The sequence below is a fragment of the Exophiala spinifera genome, assembly GCF_000836115.1.
Source record: "Exophiala spinifera strain CBS 89968 unplaced genomic scaffold supercont1.1, whole genome shotgun sequence".
NCBI lineage: Eukaryota > Fungi > Ascomycota > Eurotiomycetes > Chaetothyriales > Herpotrichiellaceae > Exophiala > Exophiala spinifera.
The window spans coordinates 4,247,547-4,263,397 of NW_015622513.1; the positions used below are offsets into that span (position 1 = coordinate 4,247,547).

A 15,851-nucleotide genomic window follows, 5' to 3' on the forward strand; every position below is an offset into this window, starting at 1 on the left:
TCCTTGTTGCTGCCTTACTCCCTGCTTCATATTTGCATCTAGATATCTTGATCGATATTCGCCGAATGTTCCTCTTTCGGATTAGGTTCCTTATCCCAGCTTCGCGAGAGACGATATGAAAATCGACAACGATCTATTTCAAGCAACAAAGACGAGGGTCGAACCTGTCGTAGGTCCGACGTCCTAATCCTGTTGCCTCCATTGCTCCCAGCTATATATGGCCTACAGTGATGTCGATACACAGGATACCACCTACCTTTCAAAAGTGTCATGAAGTACACTTGCTCTCGAATGGCCATGACTGTCACTATCCAGCCTTTTGTCACTGGCATCGCCCTGCTCAGCAGCTGGGTGTACGCTGGCCCTGATACCTATTGCAAACCCATTCCAGGCTCGACCGGTTGGCCGGATCCCGCTGAATGGCAGGCATTGAACACTTCAGTATCAGGACGACTCCTCGCTCCAGCTCCTCCAGGATTAGTCTGCCAGCAGAACAGCTCCATGTATAATGTTGATGCCTGTGCGACCGTGTATCAACAATGGGGAAACTCTTCATGGCATGCATCCGACCCCTTGACCGGCGACTACAATGACGAAGGTTGTCTTCCAAGCAAAGTGGCCCCGTGCTCGGCTGCCGCATATCCAGCATTCGTAGTCAATGCAAGTGATGCTACCCATGTGCAAGCCGCGGTGAAGTTTGCAAAGCGGACAGGCGTCAGATTGATCGTCAAAGGGACAGGTCATGACTTTCCCGGACGGTAAGTCTGCTCTTCTCATGCACCGACTGAGTGAGTATTGATACAGCTCCAGATCTTCCGGCCCAGAAGCTCTCTCCATTTGGACTCACAATATCCGTGGTGTCAATGTGACTATAGGGGATGCCCGTGCGAAGAAGTACGATGCTGTAGCCGCCGTCAAAATTGCCGCGGGCATGCGCATGCGAGAGATCTACGCTGAAGCCGCGAGACACAATATCACTATCGTCGGTGGAGGTGGTTTGGACGTAGGTGTTGGAGGCTGGATCACTGGAGCTGGCCACAGCCCGATCAGCAGTAAGTATGGTCTCGGAGCGGATCAAGTTCTCGAGATGGAGGTCGTCACGGCGAACGGCATCCTTTTAACAATCAACGAAAATTCATATCCTGACCTTTTCTGGGCAATGCGAGGCGTAGGTCTTTCTTCTCCCCTGTTACCTCGTCAAGCTTGCTCACATGTGGACCAGGGAGGCGGTTCTACTTTCGCGGTCATGACTTCTGTGACTGTTCGAGCGTATCCTCGTCTCGCTGCTACGCTGTACGTATACAGCTATAACACCACCGTCAACTCCGACACCTTCTGGTCCATGACAACGTACTTTCACAACCAGCTACCCACCTTGTCCGATGAAGGGATCATGGGCTATTATTACGGCATTCCCAACATCGAAGACGCCAACTCTTCAAGAAGTTCGCTGTTGGGCGTCTGGATAGTGCCAGACAAAACAGTGGCCGAGACAAAGGCGATCATATCGTCAATGGAAGAGATAATTAACAACAACACATTTGGATGGAAAGATCCCGTGATTCTCTCCAATTACTCCATTCATGTTCCTGATTTCATGTCTGCCTGGGGACAAACCACACCGGAGGGTGTTGGAGTGAATGTCCGTCTCGGTTCTCGGCTTCTGGATCGCAAAGCTCTCGAGACTGATCCCGAGACACTGAACATGCTCCTCAGGCAGTCCGCAACGAATCTGCAAACGGCGATTATCGGACACCTTGTCGCCGGACAAGGCGTAAAAAATGTCAGGATACCTGGCGGGAGCAATGCAGTCTTGCCTGCCTGGCGCGATGCCTACGTCCACTATGGTAAGTAAGGGTTGATTTCCGTTGCTGGGTCATATATGCACGCACAATGCAAGTGATTAACACCTGTCAGTGCTTCCAGTTAGTTGGCCGTATTTGAATGGGACGGCCAAAGCTGCTACTACCCGTCAATTGCGCACTGTGCAAATCGAGGCCCTACGCCAGCTTGCACCGGACTCGGGAGCATACATGAACGAAGCAGATCCCACCGAGCCGCATTGGCAGCCGGCGTTCTGGGGCGCCAACTATCCACGCCTGCTCGCGTTGAAGAAGCACTGGGATCCAACCGGGGTCTTTTGGTGCATACCGTGTGTCGGACATGAGCTGTGGAACGTCCGCGGCCAATATGGAATTGAAGGCGGCATTGGTCAAACACCTGGACGCATTTGCAAGGCTTGACGAGCATGATTTTCGTTGAGAAGAGTACAATGCCAGCAAGTAATGATTGGAGTGGATCAAGTCACCAACCCATGGACACTTTGGTGGCAACCTCACCGATTTCCAATGACTTGTGTAGAAGGGGATTGCTTTGCCATGGCTCATCTCTTGAGTTGTGTCAACAACGAGCGGAATACATACCCGACTTGGCCCTACTAGGTTGACTACCCGACATTTACCTACCCTTCATTCACTGAGGGTACCACTCCCTGATCAGTACCCCATATACGTTCAATCCAGTGCATTTTCCTCCAACAAAGGCACGCCTGGACGGCCCGTAGTAAGACTCACCGCGTCGAAATGCCGGCCTTTGAGCAGGTGCTTGAAGGGTTGGCTTATCCTTGAGAGCCAACTGCTTAGTGGATTGAACTGGGAGTTCTCGGCATCTTCCATGGCTAATTTTCTGTATCATCAGAACCTTTCAGGTCTGTCTAGCCGATACGAATAGTCATAGTCGGGAAAAGTATTAGAAGTCTAGGATGGGCTTCGACTTTCACTCCTTGTGTTCTTTTTTGATCCGACACATCTCTGGTTTCGGATTCAGATACGAAGTAGGCGATAGATCTTTTGATTCTCACTGTGTTAATCACAAAGAGATACGAGTACGCGATATGGCGAGGATCAAGGCTGCAGTTGCAAGGCTGAAATCAGATGAAGCCATTCAAATGACAGAATCGCCCGGCTAGAAAAGTGCGTAATTAGAATCATTTTCTAGGCCCTTTTACGTACTAGCTCAGCCTCGCATCAGGAGCATACAATATTTCCTCAGTGCATCCATCTCCATCTCGTGAAGCTCCATTCTCTCTTTGTTTCTCTCTCGACTTTGACATATTTTCTCCCACCGCAACCACCGCAGTCGCATAACCGCCCGCCATGGTCGTACAAGGCATCAAATCCGTTTCAACCTCGAGGGTAAGTTGTTTTTTCTCTCCCCCCTTTTGCGTTTTCAATGCTCCGAGTTGCTCAAACTTCGCAAGCTCAAAACCCTCACTCTGCACCTCACTCACTCACTCACTCTTACCTCTCTCGTTTTCTCGTCCTCCTCTTCCTCACCTTCTCCCACCAGTCCAACAAACCTACTACGTCTCTGTCTAATTTGTTTTTCGTCGCTTTTGGAAAATTAGAACGGTCTCGCCTCCTTCATCCTCCAATGTAAACGCCTCGACCTGCACTACTGCGACTGGGCCGGGTCCAGCCGCGGGATGAAATCGTTCCTCACGTCCCCGATGCTGGCCGACTTCACGTCGCGGTTCCCGGGCACGGAGTTCCGCATCTCGCCGCGCCCGAACAAGCACCCGGTCCTCAAGGCGTACTACATCAACGGGCGCGAAAAGGCCGTGTGCGTGCGCAACCTGGAGAAGGAGCAGATCCTGAAGAAGCTCGAGTTCCTCATCACGAACTCGGGCAAGAAGAACGAGCTCATCCGCGGCAAGAGCGTCGTCAGCACCAACGAGAGCGTGAGGGGCATTTGGAGTCCCATGCACGGTGGGATCAAGAACATTTGAGGAAGGATTACCCGCAGCCTGCACGGTGGTCGTGTTTTCCTTCTTCGGGAATTTTGCATACCACTCCGAACCTCACTCATCGCTTCCTTGAAGTATTTAGGGGGGGGGGGGGGGGGGGGGGGGGGGTCCCTCACCACGCTCACACGCACACGCACGAGCACGTACGCACTTGAAAAACCAACATGACGAAACAAGACTCCAAGCCACGGAGTAAAAGTACTCGTAGGAGAAAATGGAGAACGGGATCTAGGATGTTCTGTTCGGCTTCGTGAGCTCAAGGCGAACGGGTGTGAGAAGGGGGACGACACGACACACTTGGGACGACAAATGAAGCCTGACGGCGGCGAAAGGGTCAGGACAGCTGACAAGCGAGGAGGGGCGGGATAGCTGCATGCACCACGAAAGCGTCTCTATTCCCACTCTTCACAAGCAGTGAATCAAAAAGACACCATGTCTTCCTATGGCTCTGCCCGCCCACCGCCATGGTTCTCTAGAGACATCGACATTTTACAACCTGGCAAGAGAATTTGGTAGGAACGGTAGGGAGAAAGACTTGGATGTGCGGTGGAGAACTTGTGTCTGGTGGAATGAATGATCCCTTTGATCTTTCAACCTACCAGTAACACACTGTTCGGAGAGAAGAACAAAGCCACAACAAAAAGATTGAGATTCGACCGGATTAGTCGACGACTGTGCGCCGGGTGCACCAACGCACTTGCGTGAAGAAGGAACAGACACAGATTTTCATCTTACTTGTATTGGCACGGCATAGGAGATATCCAGCCAGGGAACTCCGCTATCAAAACTAGCTATCTAGCAAGTCTGCGTCGGCATATGCAAACCTCCATGCCTGAAACGCCATGCATGCTTGCTAAACTGTACACTACATGTAAAAAATCATCAACCATTTTCAAAGGTCATGAAACGTCTTCCTTTCCAGTCGATAGGTCACTGTGAAGAAACGCTGACTTCCGAGTCCTGTCGCTTGAATGGTGAGAAACAAAGTGTCGTCGGTTTGTCGCCCTGAAACAGGGTACTCTGCTGGTGCTAAATAGAATCACGCTGAATCACAAATAGATTGGAAACATGGCCATCTTGCCAGTCAGCTTGCTGGTACAATCGTCTACCACGCACTTTTCCAACTTCTGGGAAGCTTTGGAATTGGGCTTTTTCCTGGGTGTTGCTTTCGCCGCTCGCTGGGATGCGCAATCTCCACAGTATACCTGGGAAAGAAATATAATGTCAGTATGCGTGTTTGGTATGATACGTAAAAAGAAAACAGTGAAAACATACGTGTCCGCAACTCTTCACAACCCAGACTTGCTGCTTCGTATCGTCTTTGCCTACTGCCAACTCGTCGCCACAGCGAGGACATAGGACGACTTCGTCTTCGCTGAACGTTCGGATGAATCCATCTCGAGGGGGTGGCGGAGCTTTGTAGGGCTCGTCCACCACCTGCGGAGTTTCCGAACTGCGATCAAGCATTGTGAATGCTTGCAGGGCAAAAGCAGGTCGCCGATAGTCCATCTGGATGGTGAGTTCCGCAGGATCGTCATTCCCTCGTGCGGTATCGTCCGCCCTCAAATCTACCAGCCTGTCACCACCGTAATGATCTTGAAATACTTGGTCGTAGGCATTGGGTCCCATCCCAAACATGAATTGTGTCCCTCTTCTGAACAAATCTGGAAGATACCCGAAAGGCCCGCCTCCATCCAAGTGTCGTGGGCTTGGGTTACGCCGAGTTGGCTGTGGGGGATCAGGTCGACGACTACCTGGGGGAGCCGGTTGCTCTCGTAGGAACTGGACTTCTGGACTTGAGGCTAGTGTATGGACAGACCGTACTGATTCGGTGTCGTTCTCGACAGTGAAATCGTCAATCTCAAAATCCGACTCTTCTGATAAATCGATGACATCGTGATGCTGATGTGTCCGTCGTTGCGAGAATGGAGGGGCCCGAGGGGCTCTATTGTCGCTGGATTGGGCTCGGGCTGGTCGGGCTGGTCGGGCTGGTCGGGCTGGCCGTCTTGTGGGAGGTCGTGGGGAGGAATCTGTGACGGTGGTGACATCGCTATCGTCGCCTGTCAAATCGATAGTACCTTCGTCCGGTGCTTGCGATAGTCTGTTGAGGCGTGTAGACATTGCGGGCCTTCGATGGTCATATCCGGCACGTTCTGATCTTGTAGTGGTAGGCCGAGGTGGAGGCGAACCCGAGAAAAGGCTGGAAGGAGAAGAAGACATGGAACTCAAGCGGCGGCGTTTCGCTGGTACCTCTGGGGTTAGGCTTCGGGTTTGCGATCTGGTAGCTTCTGCGTGAGACCTCTGCGAAAGATGGCTAGTTAGAACTTCCCCATATGATCCTAGACCGGCGGTTTGTAACGCACCTTTCGACTTGCGGAAGAGGAGGCCGCCGAGTTGAGGAAGTTGCTCAGAGACAAAGTAGCAGCAGAAGGCATGTTCTTGATGTCAACACCGGCACTGAATAGACTCGGGCGGCAGAGTCTCTCGAGGATTATGTTGCAGAAAAGAAGGACAGTGATGAAAGTGGAAATGTCCAAGTAGAGATCGGAAATATCGATGGTGTTGAGGGACCCAGGAGAGTTGGTGAAGGTTGTCGCTAGCGATTGGATGAGCGCATGGAGACATGGAGACGCGCAAAGACTTGCTGTGGCGTCGGTGGCAGAGATGGTGAAGAGGAGGGAATCGTGATTACTCAGGTGTCCAGAACATCTTTACGGAGACTCGCATATGCACACACCTGCACCTCCTCGTACTCGTACGTAGTTCGGATCACAAGCAATGTTGCCACTCACAGTCCCGGTATTCCTCCTGCAGTACGTTTCCTTGCCCATGGCCCTGGGGCACAATATACTGCTATTATGCAAACACGGGATAAATCAGTGTGCATCAACTAACGCCCATCGCTACCAATCGGTCCATCTGTCAGAGTCCTACTCTCAGTCGTAGGCTTACTCTTGCAATACATCAACACCCGCCCTTCCAACCAGTGCATATGCTGCTTTGGTAAAGGCAAACGCACCGTGCCAATTCACTGAACGTGCAACTGTTGAGCCAGGAAGGTTGTTGGGCTGGAGCATACGCCAGCTTCAAGAAAACGTGCATTGTTGTATGCTTCTACATGCTCGGGGGGAACATCAGCACCATCGTTGATCAAAGTGATCAATGCCATGCCAGTGATCATCCAAGGAAGTCCAGGACAAAATGCAGCACTGCAAACATCTTTGTTCAATTCATGGTCATCATTTTGACGACCACAAGGCACCGCTGTCGCTTTCCATTGCACAGTCGTACGTCGCAAAGATGAATACATCCAAAAGTAACCACCTCTATGCGATACTCAAGTCAAGCTGGTGCCTGGAGTGAGAGCCATGTCCTCTGATGGGTATCAATCAACTTTTTGGTAACCTGTTTGTTGTACAATACACCGAACTTCTCATTCTTGCTTCCCTGTGCCGAAAGCCGTCAGAACACCTTGATCAGAGAGATGCAACAGCTGCTGAGCATTCTTGCCCCACGCGATCTTTTCTCCAGGTGTGGCCGATTTAAAAACTTCAGACCATTCTTTCGAGGCCTTGGAATATTGCTCAACTGTGATACCTCTAGCCCCCACGGAGGCCAGAAATTGGCCAGTGTAATCCCAGCTGATCGACTCGATAGGACCGCCAGTCTCGATGCTCTTGATCTCCGCCCCCTTTCTCAAGTCCCAGATGGAGATGGACGAAGAGCCTTCCGTAACACCTGCTAGCCAGGTGCCGTTCTCCGAGAAGAAGACACATTTTATGGGAGATCTCAGATCAAATGTTGCTGCTGAGCTGCCGGTTTTGACGTCAAAAATTTTGATTTGACCATCGACTGCACCTGCGGCCAAGAGATGACCGTCGGGATGGAATTGCACGCATGTCAAGGCTAAAAGAAAACATCAGTCAAAGCTCTGTCTTAAAGGCGAGATGTCATACCTGAATCACTTTGGATTTGTGTGAGTTTCTGGTTTCCCTCGAGGTCATACAGAGTGTAGGTCTTGTCGTCACCAACTGATGCAAGAATACTGCCGCTGGCATGTAGAGCTATCCCATTGACGGAGCCCCCATGGGTCGAAAATGAAGCCACCTCTTTCTCGGCCTCGAAGACCTTTACAACACCAGTCGAGGTGGCGATGACTGCATTATCCTGTGCCCAAACACCGCTGGTAACCTTTCCTGATCCGCCGTTGAGCAGTTGCAACGGTCTGTTCTGTGACAAGGAAAACACGGTAGCGTTGGTGTCGTGTCCAGCAACAATGGCCAGATCCCCAGACTCGTGAACGGCGAGCACGGTGCCTCCAGTGCACATAGGTTCGGAGGAGGTCACTGGTACATAAGCAGAAATTGAATCGGCAGTCGCCCAGTCTTCAGGCACTGGACGCTTTCGTCGAGTCTTGGACAGGCTATTTTTTTCAAGTCAGTCTCACATATCAGCAAACCTAGGACAATTCTCCCGTACCGTTGTTGCTCGCTGTCAATCTTTCCAAGGATGGTTTCTGGCAATGGCGCGTTATCTACTTCCATAGCATCACCACTTGGAGCTCCACGACCGACGCTGACTTTCGACAATGCAGCTCTCGCTTCATCTCTCTCAGCAGCAATCTTCGCAATCACTCTTCGGGCAGCATCCTGTTGATACATTGCCACACTCAGCTCTCGGCGGGCTTCCTTCAAATCTTGTTGGAGTTTGTAGACTTGTAGAGCCATTGAGTCCCACTCGTTCTGGAACATGGAAAGCATGGCAGGCACGGATGTCATTTGTGGAGGACGAGGAGTAACGTTTGGCTGGGTCTTGATTTCCAAAAGGTCCTCTGTCGTGAGAGCTGCTCCGGTAGTTGGCTCGGTGCCATTCTCGCTAATGAAGGCTTCGATGAGGCGCTTCTCGTACACATTGCCTGAAATCGTCAGTGATACAGCTACCAAGTTCTGCATCGCGTCACTCACCACTCTTGCGCGACACCACCGGCACCTCAGGCGGGACTCCAGAAACTGGCGTAACAATTAGTTTCGTACTCCACGTCGAAGCAGTATTGTCAGGCACTCACTTGCACACAACATCTCGTCGCGGCTAGGGAGAAGCAGCAGTTTCTAGCGACCCTTGTAAAACTGCGCTGTCTGATCGCCGCACTAAGTACTCGTGACTTTCTTCCGTTAACCAAAAGTTGAGCAAACTTCACTTTCACAGCCTGCGCATGTACTTTCTTTCTCCGCCAATAGAAACTGTTCCCGGCAAATGCTTGGCAGGTCGGTCACTCGGCCAACTTTCCTATCTGGCTTGCTTCTCTCCAAGAAAGATCGGTCACATTCATGAGACGTATGATCGATCTCGTCTGCTTCCAGAGGTTGATCATCGTCGGCACTACTAGCGATACGCAAATCGACATGCCCTGAAAATTTGGCCGGTGACCTCGTCACCGCGTGCTGCTTCATAGGCAGGATGGTGGATGCGGCAATTCCATACCCAGAACCGAGCATCGACATCATCCTGGTTCAGTCTTCGTTTCTTTTGCTCTCCAATATTGTTAGCACCATTCTTGACCATGTCTTCTACTGTGGTCTTGTGGGACAGATTGTCTTGGGTATGGCATGGGGAACTCCTGGCTCGAAGCTCCTGTCTCATACGTTCGAACAAGCGGCGACCCAGCTTGGCTATCTAGGCTTGATCTCCATTGTGTTTGAAGGTGGCCTGGCAACTTCGGTCAAGTCTGTGCAGGAGAACTTGTTCCTCTCCATATGCGTTGCTGCCACAGGCATTTCACTCCCAATTGTATTTTCTTTCTCTCTTCTTGCCCTCACCGATGCTAGCAATCTCCAAGCCTTTGCTGCTGGGGCTGCACTGTGTTCTACCAGCCTAGGGACAACCTTCAGTCTGTTGAAGACGACAGGGCTAACTACAAGTCGTTTGGGCATAATACTTACGAGTGCTGCAATGCTTGACGATGTGGTTGGTCTAATCATGGTGCAAGTCATAACCAATCTGGGAAGCCATTCCGGAGACTTTGCAGCCTCAACTCTGTTGCGGCCAATCTTGGTGTCTCTGGGGTTCGCGATTTTATTACCTCTGTTTTGCAAGTTTGTGTCCATCCCTGCATGCAAAATTTGGAGTAAGAGCAAACTCCCGTTCCCAAGGTGGTGGGACAAGGTCAACAAGCAAAATTCTCTTTCGTTACTTTATTCAACTGGAGTGTTGATAGCACTTGTTTCCGCTGCGACATATGCAGGCACTTCAGCACTGTTTGCCGCTTACCTTGCCGGTGTCTTTCTTTCCTGGTTCGATGAGCAGATTGGCGACGTGGAAAGGACTGGGTCGGCTGACGGCGCAAAACAACAGTCGATCTCAGATTCAGAAAAGATCAAGTAAACAAGCTAGGGCTAATGACGGTTTGAGGCCTGATTCGAAGATAGGTGTTCCAGAGAACGACTCTTCACTCACCCAACCGGAAAACAGCCCTAACCATGCGGACCTTCAACCTTGTCCAAGCTCGCGGCTACCCCCGCCACCGCCAGAAGAAGGCCATGCGAAAAGCGAGACCGCACGCTCAGCAGAACATCCAGGGGGATATATCCGACTCAACGGGCCTAGTATGTGCATGTACGACCAATATTACAGCCCAGTGGTGGAGCGAATCCTGAAGCCTCTGTTCTTTGTATGGAATTCGCCAGAACTTCGAGGTCTTTACGTGTCTCTAACCTAACCTGTACAGGGATCTATTGGCTTTTCCATACCTATCACTGAAATGTTCCGGGGAACTATCGTCTGGCGTGGCATTGTATATGCTATGTTGATGGCCTTTGGGAAGGTTTGTTGTGGACTATGGCTCGTCCGTTTCACGTATGACTCTGCCTCCAAGACCAAGACAACTGGCAAAAACAAGGAGAAGAAACAGGGCAAAACAGTTCCTCGACCCAAATCCCTTTATCCCGCCTGGCTACTGGGTTCTGCAATGGTTGTCAGAGGTGAGATTGGGTTCTTGATCTCCGCTCTCGCCGCAAGCAATGGAATTTTCGCCGCCGATGGAGATAATGTCCGAGCACCCTCTGAAATCTACCTCGTCGTGACGTGGGCGATCTTGTTATGCACAATAACAATACCAATTGCTCTCGGACTCGTCGCGAAGAGAGTCAAACGGCTTCAGAAACAAAGACAACAGAATGGAGATGCAGCCGGTCAAGATCCATTAGGTACATGGGGAGTTGGTGGTTGAGAAGGAGACGAGAATCGATGACTTCTATTGAAGCTTTTTTAAACCCCAGGCGCCCCAAACAATTCCCAGATCCTTGCTGATGAAACCGATCTCACAACACCTTGTCCCGTGAGACAGTCCTACACTCAGCAACAAACAGCCCATGATTGCCACACTGCCCTCAGAGACTAATACCAATGACAGCTCTGGCAGAATAACGTGCTTGTTCCTCAGTTGGTCTTTACTTGGCAAACATCCTCTTCAAATCTTTCGTCCTGTCACCATTCAAAAGGTCCGCCAGACCGTTCATCATGGACGAGCCAGTACCTCTACCGCTTCCTTGCCTCGCAGTGGCGTTCCCGTTTCGACTCTGAAGATCCGACTCTGAAACTTCATCTGGCTCAACGAAACCCGTGCGCGGGTAGCGTTGGCTCTGATACCGGGGCCGATACTCGTCGTACTGAGGCGGTAGTGCCGGTCCGTCATCATACCCGCTGCGTACGTTGTCCTCCTGCCCCCTCGACCCCGGTAATGGGGAGAATGGGTCGTTCTGGAGATACACAGGCTGTTGATGGTGACCGCTCTTTTCGTTGTGGCCGCGGTCGTGGGCATAGTCGGATGGGTACGAGCGACGCCCAACAAAGTTCAGTTCACGAGGCTGCTCTTTTTCTTGGTACGTTTGGCCTTGACTCGGAGGAGCGTAGTAGTCAGGATATCGGTTGTCCGTCATGCCTGCATCTTTGTATAGTGGTTGGGAGCCGTCACGATAGTAGTTGTCGGTACGGTTAGGTTGGTCGCCGCGTCTCTTGGACTCGTTGTGCTTTGCCATCTTGTTGACGCCGTATACGGCTACGCCTGAGATGATGGCTAGTTTGATAAGACCCATTCTTGTGAATGTGTGGATTGAAGTTTACTTGGATATCAGAGGGAGTCTCTGAGAGGTCTTGGTACTGGTATGGTGTGATGGTGAGACAGAAGGAGGAGTAGGCGATGGTGGTGGTGGTGGTGATGGTAGTGGGCGTCTCTCCTTTATGTACCTTCTGTTTCACAGTCTCGGATTGTGAGGTCTGATGAGTATCTAGGTGCCTACCGAGCTGAGGTATGAGGTAGTATGTATTGTGGTCTAATGGATGCACGTCGTCATCTCTCCAGCAAAGCCACCGCTTTCGACCACCACCACCGTCACCTTTCCAAACAAAAGTACAGCCTACCTTTTGTCATCAAGGTTTCCCTACCCACCGGGGTACTTGAAAAACAAGCCGCACGGAGACACACAACCTTACCTTACCAACTACTCCCGAGTCGAGTCGAGGCAAACAAGGCTAACCGATAAGGCCTCGGTCGGTCCTCGCTGGTACAGGCAGACGTCAATCCCATTCGTAGTCTGTTCGCCAGGAGGGGGGGGAGCAAGGGGGAGAAGGGGGCTGGAGACAAAAGCGTCAGCAGGTGGGCGCAGTAACAGTGACAGCAAAACCCAAAGGTAAGGCCTCCGAGTTTTTATATTGCAGTGCCCTCCTCCCATTGAGGGAACTTCCTCGATGGTTCAACTGCTGCAGGTAAGTAGGGCAATAAGATAAGTAGGGCTAGACGGGTGACGGGTGCGGATACGAGTATGTACTGTAGGTAGTGTGGGTACTGTAGGTATGTACGTTTAGTAAAGCCCATCCAGCCTTGGTGGCAGCGGCCACAAGCGACATCGCTCCAGAGCACGAATTCACCGGCCGCAATCACTTCGCCCACCACCTGCGGATACTCCTACGCCTACGCCTAGGCTACAGCTCTACAAAAGTAATGAATTCCCAGTGGAACCCTCGGATTCGGGTCCGGGAAAAGTCTCCAAACAACCGACACAAGAAGGCACATCGTTAAAAAAAAAGGGTACCTAGGTATGAGTACAGCGTCCCCCGTACTATACTGTACTATTATATACCCAAAGACAAAAAAAATGATACCCCAGATACGGAGTACACCGGATGATAGATACCTCCTAAGTCCCATGCAAAAATATGATCAACTACAGTCACTTTCGGTAGGCACCTAGTCAAGTCATAATACAACAATCGTCACACTTCTGCCACGAGGTCGGTCCAGATTCATGCTCGGTGTCATCTCCATCTCATTCAAATTTGTATCACGGTTTCGGACCGAGTCACCTATGGTACCTCCTCTGCACACCACATATACTCTGCCGGGTCGGTACTCCCTACCAGAGCATGATAATTTACAAGTCCATCCCAGTCTTGCTGACACCCAAAGCGGCTTCCACCAGAAAGAAGACGGGAAATGTTCCAACTCAACATAGATGTGAAAAAGTACAGAGGCTGAATAACAAAGTATCCAAGAACATAGACCCGGAAGATCCAAGGCAATCCAATTGAACTTTCCAAGAGCGCCATGCCAACAAAGAAAACAGCTTTGAAGTATTGTCATCATCGTCATATCATCGTCCTCGCGTTTGAAACAAAGCTTGTCGAACGAATTTTGTAAGATTCCCACCACAGTACACCCTTCCTCAACCCCAACGAGACAATCAGAGTCATTTCAGACAATAAAGAAAACAGGGTGATGAGACATCATCAATCACAGATCATCACTGGTCCAACTGGTCCATCTGTCCGAGCTGACATAATTGCCTTTGGTCTTGCTGGCTCGTCTTGACTGTCGCTCAGGATCCTTCGGGGTGTCGTCGACCGGTGGTAACCACAATTTTGCATGTCCTGCAGCGTCATCGCTCAACTTTCCGCTCTTGCGCATATTCATTTCACACACAAAGATGCGTAGAAAGTCCCTGTTCTCACGAGGTTCGCGCGGTCGTGGCTGACCTCCACCGGTGCCACCGTCCATGTCGTCGAAAAGAGACTGTGCTGCGCGATGCTTGTTGCTAGGCGTGCCGTCCGGTTCTAGCCAGGTCGGTGGACTTGATGCGTGAGCGGTGCGAACACTCGAAGGGATACACGTGGCCAATGGCACGACTGGAGGTAGCTGAGATATTGCGCTCTTCGCACCCGACACGCCGCTTCTCAAGGTGGCAGCAGCGTGCTGGTTGCGGTATTTCCTCTTTATTTTGAGTTTAGGCTTTGTTTCGGCCTGTGACAATAATGACGGGTCTGGCTTTTCGTCCAACCAAAAATGGAGCTGGGCAGGAGAGTCTGCGGCCACGAAAGCATGAGGATTGAGGTACCGCCGGAGAGCTGCGGATGGAGGTTCATCGGAAGGAGGTGGACGACGATCGTCGGTCAACCAAGGTTGGAAGTCAAAGACGGACTTTGAGAGGAACTCATCAGGCTGGACGAGTGGAGGCGTGGTGGCTATATTGGAGACGGTTTGTGCTGCTGATTTTAGAGCTTTCAATGATGCCGTTAAACTCGATTTGAATGTTTTCGAGCGTCTTACTGGCATTGCCCTTCGCAAGTGTTTTGGTGTCGGAGACATGGACAGATCCGGAGTCGTAGTGCCGCTGTAGTCATCATCGTCTTCGACGCTGAGAAGGGGGTGTTCGTTGCTGGCATCCTCTGAATTGACCACCTGCCGCAGTCTGTGGTCGGGCGGCGATCGAAGGGTGGCCGGTGAGAAGCTAGTCGAATCAGCCGTGCTTGAATCGTCTGGAGATTCTAGTGATGGCATGGACTCAGTAGAAAGTGATCGTGTCGACAGGATGCCGGCATCAAGACCTTCACTTCCCACTATCATTTGCCCATCCACCAGACCGTCAATAGCCCCGAAGAGACCTTCGAATTGTGGATTTGTCCAGCTTCCTGCCAAACTCGTCTCTCCGCTAGAAGGGACATCGTCCCGGAGGAGTTTGCTGAAATCGGCAACATAGTCGCAGTTGGGTATTCTCTGTGCCGTTCTTGGCTTCGGTTTCCGCCGAATGGGTATGGTTGTGGATGACAGAACATCTTGCACCGACTCTTTTCTTCTCCTTGATATATCTGGCGTAGAACGACTACTTTCATCTCTGGATGGCTGAAGGGTAGATGGCGCAGGCCGCCTCGGCGAGGGTGAAAGGTGCCTGTCCACGCGCGCGGGGATCCTCACAGGATCTGAAAACGGAGTATATGAATCTGAATTCTGCTGCGACAGGCTTTGGGAGAGGGCAGATCGTGTCGGCGGACCTGAGTTTCTGGCAAGAGATCTCCTTGATAGAGAGTCTTTCTCGTCAAAGTTGATTGTTTGGCTTTGGCCCATTGAAACTGGGACGAAAGCCCGAGGGACCATCATCATGGCGGTTCGAGATCTAGCCCTATATGATAGAACCTAGTCCAACAGGCACCATGCCTGGAATGCAGTCGACGCTGCAGTGGCCCAATTATAACATCTCTCGCTATGGGGTGGACCAAACTGAGGGAGTGTTCGGATATGGTCGACAACGGATGGTTGGTAGACACCTGGGTTGTCACAGATAGATTGTGTCGACGACGAGATGCTAAGAGATGAGAGGCTTGCTTGTACGGATGCAGTGGAAGAGATATGGCTCTCAATGCGAGTTACTGTTCAGCTGGAGTCGCAACGTAGGGGCAGCAGACTACTCCTACATGGGCAGCTGGCCAACTCCGGGAATTTTGGGGGTCGCAGTCGTGTGAGCCAGAGATAAGGCAATCGAGCGGCCGCGATTGGCCCGCAGAGTTGGCGATGACAGCTGGACGGGCAGTGGGATGACGCTCGGATGACGAAGCTTAGGCGACGCTAAGGGGGCGCCTAAGACCCCAAAGACCCCTTGGAGGTGCCGCGCGAAGCCCAAGCAAAGCCCGAAGGCATCCCGGAAGCCGCCCAAAGCTGCGACTTGCAGGGCCACAACGCCTATCGCCTCTGCGCCTCAACTCTCTTCTCTGGGGACTTTCG

At 51.5% G+C, this 15,851-nt stretch overlaps 7 protein-coding genes across 7 annotated transcripts; 3 read left to right on the top strand and 4 right to left on the bottom strand.

The window, feature by feature from the left end:
- Positions 1 to 297: 297 nt before the first annotated feature.
- Positions 298 to 2,243, top strand: PV08_01557 (uncharacterized protein; the record flags this gene model as incomplete). The annotated part of the gene is made up of 4 exons (XM_016375918.1): positions 298 to 758; positions 811 to 1,168; positions 1,223 to 1,847; positions 1,918 to 2,243. 4 exons carry the CDS (start codon positions 298 to 300, stop codon positions 2,241 to 2,243), a joined length of 1,770 nt encoding a protein of 589 aa, XP_016241194.1.
- A 912-nt stretch (positions 2,244 to 3,155) lies between these two features.
- PV08_01558 (uncharacterized protein) lies at positions 3,156 to 3,787 on the top strand (the record flags this gene model as incomplete). Its single annotated transcript, XM_016375919.1, has 2 exons — positions 3,156 to 3,194; positions 3,407 to 3,787. 2 exons carry the CDS (start codon positions 3,156 to 3,158, stop codon positions 3,785 to 3,787), a joined length of 420 nt encoding a protein of 139 aa, XP_016241195.1.
- A 1,067-nt stretch (positions 3,788 to 4,854) lies between these two features.
- On the bottom strand, positions 4,855 to 6,240 carry PV08_01559 (uncharacterized protein; the record flags this gene model as incomplete). Its single annotated transcript, XM_016375920.1, has 3 exons — positions 4,855 to 5,010; positions 5,081 to 6,106; positions 6,169 to 6,240. The coding sequence occupies 3 exons, from the start codon at positions 6,238 to 6,240 to the stop codon at positions 4,855 to 4,857; spliced, it is 1,254 nt and encodes a 417-aa protein (XP_016241196.1).
- A 998-nt stretch (positions 6,241 to 7,238) lies between these two features.
- On the bottom strand, positions 7,239 to 8,757 carry PV08_01560 (uncharacterized protein; the record flags this gene model as incomplete). Its single annotated transcript, XM_016375921.1, has 3 exons — positions 7,239 to 7,711; positions 7,762 to 8,228; positions 8,285 to 8,757. 3 exons carry the CDS (start codon positions 8,755 to 8,757, stop codon positions 7,239 to 7,241), a joined length of 1,413 nt encoding a protein of 470 aa, XP_016241197.1.
- A 505-nt stretch (positions 8,758 to 9,262) lies between these two features.
- Positions 9,263 to 11,030, top strand: PV08_01561 (uncharacterized protein; the record flags this gene model as incomplete). The annotated part of the gene is made up of 3 exons (XM_016375922.1): positions 9,263 to 10,182; positions 10,274 to 10,472; positions 10,530 to 11,030. 3 exons carry the CDS (start codon positions 9,263 to 9,265, stop codon positions 11,028 to 11,030), a joined length of 1,620 nt encoding a protein of 539 aa, XP_016241198.1.
- A 220-nt stretch (positions 11,031 to 11,250) lies between these two features.
- PV08_01562 (uncharacterized protein) lies at positions 11,251 to 11,895 on the bottom strand (the record flags this gene model as incomplete). Its single annotated transcript, XM_016375923.1, has 1 exon — positions 11,251 to 11,895. One exon carries the CDS (start codon positions 11,893 to 11,895, stop codon positions 11,251 to 11,253), a length of 645 nt encoding a protein of 214 aa, XP_016241199.1.
- A 1,694-nt stretch (positions 11,896 to 13,589) lies between these two features.
- PV08_01563 (uncharacterized protein) lies at positions 13,590 to 15,230 on the bottom strand (the record flags this gene model as incomplete). Its single annotated transcript, XM_016375924.1, has 1 exon — positions 13,590 to 15,230. One exon carries the CDS (start codon positions 15,228 to 15,230, stop codon positions 13,590 to 13,592), a length of 1,641 nt encoding a protein of 546 aa, XP_016241200.1.
- Between the last annotated feature and the right edge of the window lie 621 nt (positions 15,231 to 15,851).